Source organism: Hemitrygon akajei, chromosome 27, assembly GCF_048418815.1.
Source record: "Hemitrygon akajei chromosome 27, sHemAka1.3, whole genome shotgun sequence".
NCBI classification, from domain to species: Eukaryota; Metazoa; Chordata; class Chondrichthyes; order Myliobatiformes; family Dasyatidae; genus Hemitrygon; species Hemitrygon akajei.
This window is the reverse complement of record NC_133150.1, coordinates 27,142,311-27,159,024: the sequence shown is the minus strand read 5'-3', so window position 1 is coordinate 27,159,024 and position 16,714 is coordinate 27,142,311. Positions and strand designations below refer to the sequence as shown.

Below are 16,714 nucleotides of genomic sequence, written 5' to 3'. Positions count from 1 at the left end.
TTTGGTTATTTGAGTTACTGTCACCATCTGTCAGCTTGAACCCGTCCGGTTAGTCCCCTCTTAGGTTTCTCATTTATAAGGCATTTTCATCCACAGAACAGCCGTTCATTGAATTTTTTTTTTTTTTTTGCACCCGTCATTGAATTTTTTTTTGTACCATTCTCTGTAAACTTTAGAAACTGTCATCCATGAAAACCCCAGGAGATCTGCAGTTTTTAAGATACTCAAATCACCCCATCTGGCACCAATAATCATTCCACAGGTCCAAATCACTTAGACCACATTTCTTCTCCCCACTCTGATGTTTGGTCTGAATACAACTAAACTTCTTGACCATGTCTGCATGCTTTTATGCATTGGGTTGCTGCCACATGATTGGCTGATTAGATATTTGCATTAACGAGGAGGTGTACAGGTGTACCTAATAAAGTGGTCATTGAGTGTTTATTCAAGATAGCACTGTCTAGTTTTAGAACAGTTATTAGGAAAGCAAAGAAAAACATTTCTAAGTTGTAACCATGTTTAAATATCACCATAATTGGATAAGTCTTTATTATAATTTTCAAAATGTAAACTTTATCATAACAAATTAAAGATGATTTTCTTTAACAATATCATCATTTCAATATAATTAAAGAGTACAGAATAAAGGTGCACATTTCTACTTTTTATCTCATTTTGTTTTGTACTATATTTCATATGCAAATATTCAACTTATTAGGGAGTATATAGCCATGTAAAAGATGTAAGATTTTTGAGGCAAGCTGCAATAGAATTTTATTAAAAGCAGCATCCTTCCTGAATTTAATCAGTAAAATTATGACTGGTTATTAGCCAAAATATGATTGTTAACCTATATAGTTGCAATCCTATTACCTTCGAATTAAAGTTTCAATTGTAACCATATCTGCAATATTCAAATATAGACTTTGCAAGTTTACTTTAGTCAATAAAAGTTTATTCATGGAGTAAAGATCAACTTCGGTGCATTTTGTTTGGCTTGTGAATCTTAAGCAATGCTGTTTGGGTCCTTGCAGATACCAAAGTTAGTGTTTGTTATTGAACCAATGATGGATTTATCACCTTCGCATTTCAGACCATTTTCACAGGGGCACTTGTAATAAACATTATACAGGAGCTGAAAAGACAGACACAGTTTCAATATTACCTCAATTTCATAGTTCATCAATATCCTTTAGACAGCAGCCAATTATTTTAATTCATTCAAGCAGAGATGACTGCATGTCGAAATGGATTAACTGTAACCAAGTTTCATTTATGGTAACAGTGAATGTATTACAGAAGTAAAATATACTTTTATTTAAATGAGGCATTATATATTTGCAGAACATTAACCATCAACTTAATCTTATCCACCTCCCCCACTTTCTATCCAAATTGCCAAATTGTAGAGTATTATTGTTCTTAATAACAGAGATGTCTTTGGTACATCATATCTGGATTTCCTGCCAGTAGGGTACAGAATAAATGCCATAATATTGAAAAATAATGGGTAATAGGCATAAATTGCCATCACAATTTGGGATAACATAATATAGGATATCTCTAGGATGTCACCTAAAGTACAGGGGCAAAGTTTTGCTTGTCAGTAATATCTGGGTTTATGTTCTGTTTGAAAATTAATGCTAACATTCCAATACAGCATGAGAAAACTGGTAAACTGTTGGAGCTCATATTTCACAGGTAAATTGTTAAACTAAGACTCTGAACATGAAAAGTGTGCAGCGCTATTTGCTAAAAGGCAAGGGAGCTCTACAAGTCTTTGGGTGACGTTTATAATCGCAAGCAAAAACAGATTTTTTGGTCATTATCACATTGTCGTGTGTGTAACCTTGTTTCATGCAAATTGCTATTGCCAGTATCATAGCACTTCAAAACAGTTTAATGTGTGTGAAGCACTTTCAGACATTGCACTATCATGAAATTAATGCATTTTTCTCCTTTTTGCTAAAGTTAGCAAAAATTGATGTAGGAAAGTTACTATAACAAATATGAATATCATTATTTTCTAAAACCCATTAAATTATTGAAATACTTCTTACAACCCAAGCATATTTTAATTTGCAGGGAATAATAAAGATCTACAGGTTTCAATAATCAACTAGCAATGAGAAAAAGGTTGTTCTTCCTTTACCATTTGTACTTATTTACCTTTGAACATTGTTGGATATTTATTTGCAATTATATTTTAGTGGAAACAATATTGAGCACCTACATGATTTGAGCATGAGTTTCCTTCAGCACCTTGACCGGCACACCTTGCAAGACTCAATCCAGTCTCTCGTTGACAGCAGCCACTCTTACACTGAAAGCTTCCAATGCAAAGCTCTCCATTTTTCTTAATAAAAACAAGATATATTTTGTGTGTCACAAATTATGAAATGTAATTTCTAAAAAAGTAAAATTCAGCAGGTAACTTACTTTGTATTTTGAAATCAATTTTGAATCTAATTAGCTACTGGATCATATAGGAAAAAATACAAATTAAGTGCCCTTTATAACAATTGTACCTTCAATAAGTGTGCTTGCAGTCATCCAGATTTGTTTGAGATCTTTTACTGAATGAGATTTCAATCAACGTTTTTAAACCAAGTGCACATGGCAAATTCATTTTGATCATGCTAGTGCATTTATTAAATAAAAAGAACAGTCATATGAGGAAAAAGACTTCTAAATTATTTAACTTAAAATTCCATAGATAGAGGAACCACTGAGAAAGTTGACATTAAAGTTATGGAGGAAAAACTCAGAAAATCAGAGGAAAATTCACTGCAAAAACGTTACATTGGTAATCTCTTTTATTTTTAATATACGTTCTCTTTGAACTCTCCACATATCTTACCAGGTTCAGAAACAAGCCTCTCTCGGGAGCTGCTATTCCCACTGCAATGCAGCATGCCAGGTAAAGCAACGTTAACTTCATTTTGCACAGTGCTGGGCAACTGCAAACTCACCAAAGGTTATTCATTTCTTCCTTTTATAGTACTTCAGTTCTTATGTTCAAGTTAATGATTGAACTTAACCACTTTAATCACTTTGCAATCATCACAAATAAGACACATTCTTATCACGAGCCTGAGACTTTTGCAGATGTGATATGTATACATATGCCGTTACTCTGTGTGGCTAATTCTTCTTTGTTGCTTACATACTGATATCCATTGGTCACTTCAGTTCATTACCCTATGTTTGTTGGTATTTCAAAGCTCTGAATCAGATCATACTTACTTTCAATCCTAACACACTATTACACACAAATCAATCTACCTACCGAAAGTATCTTATAAATTACTTACATTAAAAACAAAAAAAAAGAAAATCTGCCTCTGCATTACATACAGAAATTTAGGTCATGTAACGGCTCAGCAAGTTATAGGGAGGGGAGGATAATTAACATCAGAAAGGTATGAATGAAATAGTCTTGTCACTGATGGTGCAATTGACCACATTCAATGCTTTAATTTTTGTACCTCCAGTTCAATGTGAATATAATTCACTTCAGCATGTTTGGCCACAAAAGGGAAACAAATCCGATCAGATAGGTATCCAGAAGATGAATTTTCAAATAGCTGGCCGATAAAGAAGTTTGCTCACTTTCCCTGACAGAGTGAATCTTAGTGAGTCTTCTCTGCACTGCCTCTGTTGTAAGTATATCCTTCCTGAATCATGGAGAACAATACTATACGTAGTACTCCAGGTGCAGAATCACTTGTGCCATGTACGGTTGCCTCAAACCTCCTCTAAAGTTATGTTGCATACCTATTGCACCAAAGGCAATCCTGATTTCTAGCTTTACCTGCCAGATATAATTTTGTGTTGAATAATCTATGACCACCGCCACCCACATATCTCTTAAAATCATAGGGCATACAATGGGAGCAGAATTAGGCCACTGGGCCCATAGAATCTGCTCCACCATTCCACCATGGCTGATTTATTATCACTCTCAACCCCATTCTCTTGCGTTCTCCCTGTAACCTTCGATCCTCTGACTAATCAAGAACCTAACAACCTCAGTTTAAATGGACTCAATGATATTTTTTTCAATCTTTTTTATTGAGTTTCGAATTAATAAACGTAACAATGATAATGATACAAAGAGATGGGGATTACATTAATAACAGTTAACGTATACAGAAACGGACTCCGAGTAACATGTGTAATCTAAGCCTCCCAATCTCTTAATAACAGAACATGAAAAAGATTCCAAAAAAATTTTTTTACAAGGGGAAAAAAAATCCCCCTAAACTAAAAAAAAAACAAAACAAAACAAAAGTGGGCTATCATGTTTCATCGGTTAAAATCATTATTTGTCATTAACTCCGCTCCTCTATACACGAACAAAAAGTTATTGAGAAGGATTCAGAAAAGGTCAGCTTACATCATACAAAAATGTTGAATAAATGGCCTCCAAGTTTCTTCAAATTTAACCGAAGGGGCAATAGTGCCACTCCTAATTGTTTCCAAGTTTAAACATGTTATAGTTTGGGAAAACCATTGAAATGTAGTATGGGGATTAGAATCTTTCCATTTAAATAAAATGGATCTTCTGGCTATTAATGTAACAAATGCAATCAAATGGCAACTGAGGGGGATAATTGACTAGAGTCCATCACTGGTTATCCAAAAATTGCAGTAATAGGATGAGGTAGACTCAGCGACTTGACCTCCACAGCTGTCTGTGGCAACAAATTCCTCAGATATACCACCCTTTGGCTAAAGAAGTTCCTTCTTATCTCTCTCCATATACTGAGGCTGCGCCCTCTGGTCCTAGATTCCCACACTAGACATCATCCTCTCCACATCCACTCTGTGTAGGCCTTTCAATATTTGATTGGTTTTCATGAGATCTACCATCATATAATTATTCTAAACTCCAGTGAGTTTAGAAGAATTATAAAACCTCAGCATCACATCTTTGCTTTTATTTTCTCGTCCTTGAAATGAAGGCAAACATTGCATTTGGCTTCTTTACCAGTGACCCAACTTGTCAGTTAACCTTTAAGGAATCCTGCACAAGAACTTCCAGGCATTCTACAACTTCTTTCTCTTGGGATCCAGCACCAACCTGAATTTCCCAATCTACCTGCAGTATTGAAATCCCCCATGACTATCATAACATTGCCTTATTACATGCCTTTTCTATTTCCTGCTAAAATTTATATCCAAAATCCTGGTTACTATTTGTGGGCCTACAGTATATATAATTCCCATTGAGGTCTCATTACCTTGCAGTTTCTTAACTCTAACTGCAAGAATTGTACATCTTTCGATCCTATATCACCTCTTTTATGGGATTTGATTTCACTTTTTATCAGCAGAGCCACACCACTCACCCTGTCTACCTGCTTGTCTTTTTGATACAATATGTACCCCCAGATATTAAGCTCCTAACTATGATCTTTCTTCAGCTATAACTCTGTAATGGCCACTTCATCATACCTGTCAATCTCTAACTGCGCTACAGGATCTTCTACCTTATTCCGTATACTGCATGCATTCAAATGTAACAACTTCAGTCCTGTATCTATCACCCTTTTTGATTTTGCCCCATATGTTACACTTCAACTCATCCCACCAACTGCAATTTTGCCCTATCATCTACCTGTCCTTCCTCACAGTCTCACTGCATACTGCATTCACTTGTATTCCAACTGCCCAATCCTCAGACATATCACTCTGAGTATCCCTTTGCTCTGTTCTTCCATTCTTTCTTGCAATTTTATTGCAATATATTTCTACATTATACTCCATTTGACAATTTCTCGTCCTCTCGCTATTCCTCCTTAATATTGTATTGCACCATTTTCTCAATGGCATATTAGGCTAACCAACATTATTGAACTTCCTGCTTCCCTTCTTTACTGAATATTGGTACAAGTGTGGTATTCTATTCCTCTGTAACCTTCCCAGTGTAATGTATGGATCTATTTATTTTGGGGCAATGACTCCTCCCCCCATTGTGGTAAACTATGTGTTTACCTGTCTGGACACACCTCTCTGCTGACTGCTCCTGTGGCTCCTCGCACAGACCCCTGTATAAAGGCGATTGGAGGCACTGCTCCTCTCTCAGTTTGCAGCTAATAGAAGCCTATCTTTTGCCTGCTGTCTCCGAGAGTTATTGATGGTGCATCACCCATCTCCAGCATTATGTTGTCTGTGCATGCATTGTTGTCTACACATGTGCATTGTTTTCTCTTTCTCTCTCTCATTGCAATGTGAATACACCAATTAAAGCCATCTCCTATGTGTGTGCTTTTATTTAATTGAAACAAGGTTGGGCATATTGGCGACGAGTACAAACCTGCATGTCAGAAAATAATACAAACTGCACCAACTGTTATGGCGTGATTACAGAATGAGACAGCAAGAGTTAAACAGTACAGAGGCCATCACAGATGCTAACAAACGTGTGAGTACAGTACATAGTAACTGAAAGATGCACTGAATTTAAAGTGAAGATAACATGGCAATGGTTTCAGTCAGGAAAGTTGGTGAATTTGATAGCACTAATGAAGGCTGGGAGTCATACATTGAGAGGGTAACTTGAGTCATATATTGAGAGGGTATATTGTAACTTAAACAAAATTGAGGAGCAAAAGAAAGTCCATAAACTTCTTGGCTTAATGGGCCCAAGAACATACAGTCTCTTATGCAACCTAGTAACCCTTGAAAAGCTAGCAAGCAAGACGTTCGACAAAATTTTCCAATTTTACAAAATCACTTGAGCCCTAAACCACTGGGAATAGCTGAGAGACTTAGATTTTACAAAAATAACCAGTCAAACGGTGAAAGCCTTTCTGAGTAGATTGCAGAACTTTCCCAGTACTGTGACTTTAGAGATGAACTTTCTGGTGCATTAAAAGAAAGGCTTGTATGTAGCATGCATAGTCAAAGCTTCAAAATAGGCTACTGCCCGATAGAGACTTAACCTTAGAACAGCCATTGGCCATTGCAATATCATTAGAGACTGCAGCAAGGGATGCAGCAGAACTAAAGAAAAGGAGGTTAGATTGTGAAATGCAGAAATGTCCCTGAATGGTGCAAAAAGCCAAAGATGTTGTCAATGTGGCAACTCCTCCCTTGATGCAAGTGACTCTTGGTTCAAAGAAAACATCTGCAGAGAGTGTCACAGATAAGGTCATATAGAGGGAGTGAGCAAGGCAGACAAAAAGCATAACTGAGTGAAAAGTCTCAAACACAAAACTTAACGAATGCATAAAGTTCTCAAATGTAAAACAGTATCAGACAATAGAGTCTGGCAAGGGTGAACTTCCATGCCTAGAACTGCATCGTGTAACTGAAGCAGATCACAAAATCATCTGGATCACAATAGATGTGTCTGGTGTAAAACTGAAAATGGAGCTGGATACAGCATCAGCTTTGTCCATAATTCCAGAGGCTGACTGCAGCAGACTGTTCTTTTAGAGACTATTAGAGAAGACCTCAGTGATGCTAAAGACCTACACAGGCGAGAAAGGGTCTCCCAAAATAAATGTGATGTATGGGGGCCAAACACAACAGTTAGAGCTTTATATATTGAAAAGTGGAGGACTTTTCGGACATGAATGGTTGAGAAAAATCCAACTGGACTGGCATTCAATCAAAGCTCTCAGTGTGACATCAACAGGCAACTACAGCTCAAATGGTAGCACTAGCCAGAGACTGGCACTGCTGATTAATGCTAATGAGAAGGAGTTTGTGAAAGGAATAGAGAAACAGATGGAAGACTTGTCCAAAACTGTTTGGGATGCCAATAATTTCAAAATACACCCCCACAGGGACTGTTACACCCATGGGGAGTGGCTGTCTTCACTCTGGCAAAGAGTACAAATTGACGCAACTGGGCCATTCATGGACTCCATGCTTCAGATTGCTGTGGATGTTCATTCAAAGTGGCCGGAGGTTATTCTGATGAGGTCAACCATATCAGCTAAGACTATCTCTGCTCTGAGGACTACCTTCTCCAGAACCGGGTTACCAGAACAAATTGCGAGTGACAACGGACCACAGTACACATCAGAAGATTTCTGACTGTTGATGAAAAGAAATGGCATCAGACATTTCAAGTCAGCAATGAGTGGGTTAGCTGAAAGGTTTATCCAGACATTCAAGAAGTCCATTAAAGTGATGGCCAAGCATAAGGCGGACAACTTCCTCTTTGTGTATCGGAACTCTGTTCATGCGATGACAAATAAAACTCCAGCAATGCTGTTCATGAACAGGAAACTGAGATCTCACATAGACCTCCTAAAACTAGATCTACAGAGGGAAGTGCAGGACAAACAGTTCAACCAGTTGCCAAGTGAAGCAGCAAGGAGCTTCAAGATTGGTCAGGAAGACCTAGCACATGATTACTGAGAAGACCAGTGGGCACCCGATGGGATAGGTGCAAAAACTGGACCACTGATGTACACGGTGGATGTTGGAGATCTGACGCCGAGAAGTCATGTGGACTAATACCGGATGCTGAACCAAAGAACACACCTGAGTCGACTGCAACCAACAAGACTGACACGTTACAGTCACCGGACTTACCTCTCAGTGATGATGTCACTGACGGCAATGTGACACCGGAAACCGAGAAAGTTGTCTTAGACAAGACACCTACCAAACCTGATGCTACTTCACAGGTCCAGAGGCGCTATCCTGAAAGAAACAGAACAGCACACAAAAGACTGAACCTTTAGAACTGTGAAGTTAGTTATGGACTGTAAAGCATGTTTACTTGAATATGGCTTGAGAAAGGGAAATTGAATGTTTTGTACATATACAGTTTTATGTTGCATTAATCTAAAGGGGGAGGAAGTGTAATGTATGGATCTATTTCTTTGAGAGCAATGACCACCCCCCTTAGCACTCAGTATTAATCTGTTGTCTGCACATGTGCTGTTGGCCATACATGCAAGTTGTTCTCTCTCTCTCGCCGCAATGTGAATACATCATTTAATGCCATCTCCCGTGTGTGTGATTTATTTAATCGCACAGACACAACACCAAGGATTTTGGTAGATTCACTATTTCTGCAACTACTTCCTTAAGGGTAAACTCTGGGAAGCAAATCATCATGTCAGTATGATTTGTCAGTCTTCAGCCCCATTAGTTTGCCTAACACTTTTTATCCCCAATGACAGAGATAATTTATATTCCTTCCAACTTATTATTCCTTCTTTATCTATAAGTAATAGAATGTTTTACTATCTTGCACTATGAGGACTGATAAAAATAATTGTTTAGAATTTCTGCTATTTCTCCTTTCCCATAGATAAGTATACAGTCTCATTTGCTAAGGGTCCGAAGTTCACTTTAGCTACCTTCATCCTTTTTATGTACCTGTCGAATGTACCACCTTTAGGACATTTGTAAATGCCTACTCCATTACTTCTGTACATTTCTGTAATTTTACCAGAAAATTTGTTTCTCAATATCCTTCAGTCTAGTTACTTCTTAATATTCCTCGATTATTAGCAGATAGATGCTGTCTTTGATCATTCCAGTACTTTCTCTTTCTTCTGTACTGCAGTATTCTCCATTCCTCCTTTACCAGTATTCTTGAATATCTTTTATCCAGGAAGATTTGAAACCCCTTTTATGCCTTTTACAGCCAAGTCTCTGCTATTGCCACATCATAATGCTACATAATTAATTATGCCTACAGTTTACAAAGATTGCTTATTGTGTGTTTTAGTTTAGTGTTGATCAGGATATTGACAGTTTTAAAAATAATTTTGTTGGCTAATAATCTTTATACTTAATACTGGTAAACTCTTACAATAAAATGCCATTAAATCAGAAGAAATTCTGCAGATGCTGGAAATCCAGAGCAACACACACAAAATGCTGGAGGAGCTCAATAGGTCAGGCAGTATCCATGGAAATGAATAATCAATCGGCATTTCTGGCTGAGACCTTCATGTCCTGAAGAAGGGTCTCAGTCAGAACGTTGACTATTTGCTCATTTCCATAGGTGCTGCCTGACCTGCTGATTTCCTCCAGCATTTTCTACAAAATCCACGAATTGTTTAACCTAGTAGAAATGTCTTAATGTTGTGCTAACACTTGACGACATCATTATGAAAATTTAACTGCATAGGTTAAAATATAAATATGACTATAAAGGAAAAACTCATACAATTTAGATACACCCAGTTGCTCCTATCACATATAGTAATCATGTCTAATAATCATGGGTTAGGGGTGAAAGGTGAGAAGTTTAAGGGGAACATGAGGGGAAACATCTTCACTCAAAGGGTTGTGAGAGTGTGGAATGCACTGCCAGTGAAAATTAGTATGCAAGCTCAATTTCACCGTTTAAGAGAAGCATGGATAGGTACGTGGATAGTAGGGGTATGGAGGGCAATGGTCTTGGTGTAGGTCGATGGGAGTAGGCAGTTTAAATGGTTTTGGCACTGACTAGATGGGCCAAAGGGCCTGTTTCTGTGCTGTACTTCTCTCTGACTCTGTTTTTTATTGCATGTGTAAACCAATTTTGTAAGGAGAGAGAATGCTGGGAATTGAGCACATTTTGTTGTTTAATTTAAAGCTCTATGTCTCCTCAGATATTTGGCATTCACTTTATAATGCTTTATTTGCATTTGATATGGAGGCCTATTACAACACATTAAGGTAACTTGCTCCTTGCAACCAATGATGAGAATGTCCTCCTGTGGTACAGTATTAAATGGAAAACTATGACAATGTTGCCTAAAGCAAATTAATATTGTGCTTTTTTATCAACCCACTCTCCCACAATGGCAATATGTCTTGGAACGGCCACTACAATAATACACACTCGCTACATTTTTTGCTCAGAAGATTAAATTGTAAGAAGTCAGAAAAGCATGAAGACACATAAATAAGCACAGGGAGATTGATATGAATGGAAACGGACACAAAATAAGACACTGCAATGAGTTAACTGCTAACAGTTTTATTGTAAACATTCCACGGATCAGTATGATTGAGAACTAAACTCAAAGCAAGTGCATGTGAAAGGTGTTGATGGATTTTGCTAACTAGTGATTGATTAAAAGATAACTTGGCTTCAAGCTATTTCCAATCATTTAAGTTTCCAAGTTTTATAAATGACTATAATATATATAACATCATCTCAATTACTTGCAACAGTGTGGACAGATTCTTGATTGATTGGTGAATCGCTCAATAATCTCTGCAGTAGCTGTCAAGATGGAAAGCCTTTGTGTTGTGGTAGAAAGCAAGAAGCCTATTTATTGTACTATTGAATAGTGCGGGATTACTTGGAAATAACATTCTCTTTATAGCCAAAAGTAGAGCAGGAGTGAAATTAAAAATTGTAAGTGAAACAATACTAATCTATCAATGCCTGTTCACCCATTTTGATTTGGGTTTCCAAAGATTTCACAAGTAACAATTAAGGTATCATTTTGTCATATAATCAAACAAAACATGAAATACTGCTGGTAATTTGAAGGGGAAGTACGGGAGCACGGCTCAACTGCTGAGTCCCTCAGTTTGTTTTTTTTGCTCCAGATTCCAGCATCTGCAGTCTCTTGGGTCTTCAGCTCAAATAGACCTAGGAGTAAAAAGCCTTTTTAAGAGCTGACATCAGAAACAGATGAAAAACTGCTGTTCTCTGACCCATCATGTCAAAACCTATTTACCTTCCACTAAATGCACGTGCATGAAATCAGTATTAATAAAAGTGTCAATTCTATTATTTGGTCACCTGATACAAACTTTTTCAGCAATTTTTAAAGTCCCATCTTACTACCCTTTAATTTTTTTCAAGGTGAAAGATTGAAGATTCAAGACTGTTTGATGTCATTTCCTGTACACAAGTATAAAGGAGAATGAAATAATTGCTACCCTGGATCCAAATCAGCATAATAAAATAAAGAACACAATAATAAAATAACAATAAATGAGCCTTGTGGGCCTTGCAGCTGTATTTGTTAATTGTTGTCTTATCTAGAGTTGTTAAGCCCTTGTGCTTTCTGTTTAATCTTGTCAGGCTTATTTTGACTGGCACAGGTTTTCTTCGTACAGTGAATATTTGAAGTGGACTCCAATTACCACATATCACAGTGTTCGCCTGTTTCAAGGATGATTCACTTCACTGAGTCACTTGGCTGAGCCACTGATGTTCTGTTCAAATTCCTCTGGGTAAACTCTTAATTCTGGCTCTACATGGGAGTCTGCATTCCTCCTCACCTGGGTTCAATTGTCTGTCAGCGTACACTGTGATAACATAGTTTATATTGATTTAGTTGATAGTTTATATTAATAGATAGATTGTATATCATTAAGCATAGGAGTGTCTGTACATAAGGAAATGATAAAGTAATAAAACTTTAACTGAAGTAAAGTAGTAAAACTTAATTAGTAAATTGGTTTATTATTGTCCCATACTGAGGCATAGTGAAAAACTCTATATAGGATACCATTCTTACAGATCATTTCATTACAACAGTGTATTGAGGTATTACAGGTGAAATCAATAAAAAACCTGCAAAATAAAGTGGTACAGTTATGGAGAAAGTGCAGTGCAGTCAGACAATAAGGTATAAAGACATAACAAGGTAGATTGTGAGGTTAGGAATCTATGGTGATCATTCTGTAGTCTTACAACACCTGGATAGAAGGCACACCTACTATTAACTGGAATGAATATGTAGTATCTGTCTCAAAGGATGGTTGTATGGCTTGAGACTGCGGACTCCGGACTCCGGGTCTTGTAGCCGTCCCTCCTTTCACCCTTGAGCCCACTTGGTCACACCTGTGGATCATCGTGGCTTGTTGGGGCTCAAGGAGGTGCATCTGATGCCCATCGGCTGGCGGTGTATATAGAGGGCTCTGGGACTGTGGAGTTAGGGGGTTGCCCTGGCTTGGAGTTCCCTTTGTTAAAGATGAGTTCTTTGAGTAAGTCTGGCAGTCACCCTGGACCTAGTTCCCTTCCTATCCCTTGCCTATGTTGGGCAAGCCTGGCTGTACTGCTGGTGCCTGGTGGGGGACTCTGCCCCTTTCCATCCCTCGCTACTGATGGGTTGTGCCCTGTAACCTACCCAGGTGCCTTGCGACTTGATCAGGCCCCTGTGTTCCTGCCTGGGAGATCCGGGCCCTGCCTAGGAGTTATGCGGCCCGCCCAGTGAACTCCGGGATCCTGCCTTGCCTGAACTCCGGGATCCTGCCTTGCCCGAACTCTGGGATCCACCTTGCCTGAACTCTAAGACTCTCCCGAAACCCCAGCATCACTTTGAACGTCACGTCCCTCATGCACACCATGGTCACCACATCTTGTCTATCATTTAGTTGTTCCCATCCTGCCCCTAGTACTTCAGTGCCTGTGTCCTGCACTTGGGTCCAGCCTTCTGTCCCCTTATGACATTCATGTTATATAAGACAATGATAATGCACATGATTTTTCAGTTGGCTATGATATGACAGCATTCACTTCTGTCCCTAAAGAAAGTTGTGGCCAGGACTCCATTTTGCTTTACACAGTTTTTGTTTGGCATCATTGTAAAGACATCTCTAATATCCATCCTCTGGGGTAATCAAGGAATTCAAGACATAAGACTGTAAGACAAAGAAGCAAAACTAGGCCATATGGCCCATCGAGCCTGCTCTGCCATTTTATCAAGGCTGATCCATTTTCCCACTCCGTCCCAATCTCCTGCCTTCTCCCTATATCCTTTCATGCCTTGATTAATCAAGAATCTATCAACCTCTGCCTTAAATATACCCACTGAGTTGGCAACCACAGCCTTCTGTAGCAATGAATTCTACAGTTCCTCTCCCTGTCTGAAGAAATTCCTCATCTCCATTCTAAGTTAATGCCCCATATTCTGAGGATGTGTCCTCTGGCCTTAGATTCCCCCACCATAGGAAACATCCGCTCCACATCCAGTCTATTGAGACGTTACAGCATTCAATAGGTTTCATTGACATTCCCCCTCATACTTCTGAATTCCAATGAGTACAGGCCCAGAGCCATCAATCACATTAAGTAGCGAATCACATTGAATAATTATCCCAGGCAGCAAACCAGGAGTAATAAGCACTCTGTTTTAGCAAATAATTTAGGTATTTTACAGATTGTGAATAAAGATAGGAAGGTACAAATGGGATTCAGCCATAAGCTATAAAAGTAAAATTATAAAGTATAAAGTTCTAAAATAATTATTTGAGGGAAGAATGACCTGTACATATACATACATTGAGTTTTAAGAACTTATTAATCAGTCGCTGGTGTATCATTACATACTTAATAAACAATATCAGGGATTTCTACTGAGAATAATTCTTGGATGATTGAATTTCTGTAAGTTTCTTTTCAAAATTACATTAAGTTCCAAAACAGCCTGTTTTCTACATTCTGTTTTTTTGTGATTGCATGTTTACATATATCAGAAGTACGATGATAGTTTTGCCCTTATTAATACTTCATTAGAACATTCGATGGATTGTAGAATCATTCACCCTTTTCTTTCAGATATTTTGTTTAATGTGTAAAATTAGTACTAAAAGCTACTTTGGGCCTTTCCCTCCATAACAGGCATTGCAGAACAACTATTAAATTGGTATTTTTGTTGCTCATATATTTGGTTAACCATCAGCTGTGAATCCTACTAATTCACTGTTTATGGCGCAAAGGGTGATGATACCTGTGTTGACTTACAAGAGCGCATCCAATTGAAACTGCCCCTTTGGAAAGACTCTGTTTTACACTTTTAGTAGCTTAAAGTCTTTCAAAAAAAGGGGACGGTGGCATAAAGTTTAGTAAGGAGTGGCAATACTGATCTGAAGCATTTGAGAGGTGGCATGATACACCACTAACTGGCTTCTGGAGAGAAGAAAAGCAAAAAGGAAGGTTGGCCAAGTACCTAAAATTACATGTTCACTATTCTATGTTTCCTCAAAGATGCAAACTATCCCCCAACAAGTCCTGCCATTGGTACACACAATCACCATGTAGCAACTGTTAATACAAGTAACAAACTTTGAATACAATGACTTTGTAAGTTCAGTCAGCATATCTGCTTGTGTTACTCTGTTCCTGGAATGAACATTTAGTGACTGTCTTCTTTCTAATTGTGGTACCAATAAAATTTCCACGTGTTTTGAATGAATCTTGAAAATAAATGGTATGTACATGACAAAACAATAATGCCAAAGAAATGCAGCACTGACTGACCACATAAATTGCTTCCAACGGCTTTGGTGTACATAAATAGCAATCTAATTGCATTAAACCTAGAGGTTTCTTGATGGTTATGAAATTCAGGAAAGTTTTTGCTTTCAGCATGAAAGTTTTTCCCCCATATTGTTTCTCCATTCCAATCATTAGATCCTTTAACACACACATAATGCAGGAGGAATTCAGCAGGCCAGGCAGCATCAATGGAAAAGAGTTAACAGTCAACATTCCGGGCCAAGATCCTTCATCAGGACCCGTACTGATGCATTTTATCTGTGTTTCTTGGATTTCCAGCATCTGCAGATTTTCTCATCTTTAGACCCTTTAAATTTTTCTGCCGTTCATTTACACTACAACCCATCATTACCTTCAACTTATTTACCACATATCTTCTTACTCTTGCTCTTATATATTACATCTTCTTATTCTTTTATAATGGAAACTCACTGTTCCAGATTTATTTTGCCATTCACAGTCTTGAGGGGAAAAAAGAGAAAGTTTCCACTTACCACTACGCTTCATGTGAATAAAGTGTTTCCTGATTTTATTCATGCATAGTTTAACACCAGAAAGAGCATGAAGACAAAGTAATTCTACAAAATTTTAGATTACTGAGTGTAGAATGTTTCATTTCTTTTCCAGTCTAAAGACAGAGCTATTCCTTCCAAAAAAATAATTGCTCCCTTAATTCTGTCTTCTTGAACTTTTTCCAGTTTGACTCACCTCTTACATTGCTGGTGAGTAAATTTCTCAGTGGGTCTAGTGTGTCGTGAGAATGTACTCCCTCCAAAGAAGACAATTATGAATTTTAGTGTTTGTTTTCTGAAGAAGCAACATGACTGAAGTGACTTTTCATAATATTGTCGGTTAAATAGAGCCACGTCGTCACACCATGGCAAAACTTCTGTTCTTAATCCCTGGAAGTGATGTTGTAATTTATTACACAACCATAAAACAGTTCTATTCTCCAGATAAAGAAAGTTTGTTGACTAGCAATTGTAACCTTTGTCTTGGGCAGCCCTTGAGGTTGGGAATTATTTGCTTTCACTTTGGTTCCATGGGTTCCAGCAGAGCACTGTAAAGTCCTTAGTATGTCGCAGATAGAAGAAGCTTGCTATGATGAGTATGTGGGTTATTTACGAGGTTCTGCACGTTCTTTTCAGGAGGCTTGAAGTACTTAGTAGCTTTTCGCACAAACTTTTCCCTAATTGGGTATGCCAGATGTCAAGAATTCCCATCAGTTAATGAAGGTGCTACTTTTTTTCGAGGAGCTTTGAGAACTGTTTTCTTGGTCCCCCTGGAAACCTCTTACTACAGTGGAACTCAGAGCAGAGCATCCATTTCAGGAGCAGGATATTAGATGTACAAGTGAGGTGAGCATCCATTAGAGCTGTTTGATTGTAATTAAAGCCTTAAATTGGGGATGTTGGCCTGGGTGAGGATACTTGGTTCACTTGCCGGAGCAATGGATTTTGTAGAAAGAGCATTGGTAGTATTTCTTCTGTCATGAGTACC

At 38.0% G+C, this 16,714-nt stretch overlaps 1 protein-coding gene and 1 long non-coding RNA gene across 2 annotated transcripts; both read right to left on the bottom strand.

Moving 5' to 3' along the window:
- Nucleotides 1–517: 517 nt before the first annotated feature.
- Nucleotides 518–3,004, bottom strand: LOC140717200 (colipase-like). Its single transcript, XM_073030509.1, has 3 exons — nucleotides 2,864–3,004; nucleotides 2,237–2,359; nucleotides 518–1,138 (listed from the first exon to the last, which is right to left on the bottom strand). Exons 1-3 carry the CDS (start codon nucleotides 2,942–2,944, stop codon nucleotides 1,010–1,012), a joined length of 333 nt encoding a protein of 110 aa, XP_072886610.1. The 5' UTR covers nucleotides 2,945–3,004; the 3' UTR covers nucleotides 518–1,009.
- A 7,931-nt stretch (nucleotides 3,005–10,935) lies between these two features.
- On the bottom strand, nucleotides 10,936–16,100 carry LOC140717024 (uncharacterized). Its single transcript, XR_012096417.1, has 2 exons — nucleotides 15,923–16,100; nucleotides 10,936–11,575 (listed from the first exon to the last, which is right to left on the bottom strand). It is a non-coding gene; the product is annotated as an uncharacterized lncRNA (long non-coding RNA).
- Nucleotides 16,101–16,714: the final 614 nt, after the last annotated feature.

Bases quoted from the DNA above. Each gene is read 5' to 3' on its own strand.
- LOC140717200 (XM_073030509.1), bottom strand. From the start codon at position 2,944: ATGAAGTTAACGTTGCTTTACCTGGCATGCTGCATTGCAGTGGGAATA. The intron at 2,360-2,863 runs GTAAGATATGTG...GTTTTTATTAAG, and splicing joins GAGGCTTGTTTCTGAACCTG to AAAAATGGAGAGCTTTGCAT. The intron at 1,139-2,236 runs GTAGGTGCTCAA...CTGTCTTTTCAG, and splicing joins GAAACTCATGCTCAAATCAT to CTCCTGTATAATGTTTATTA.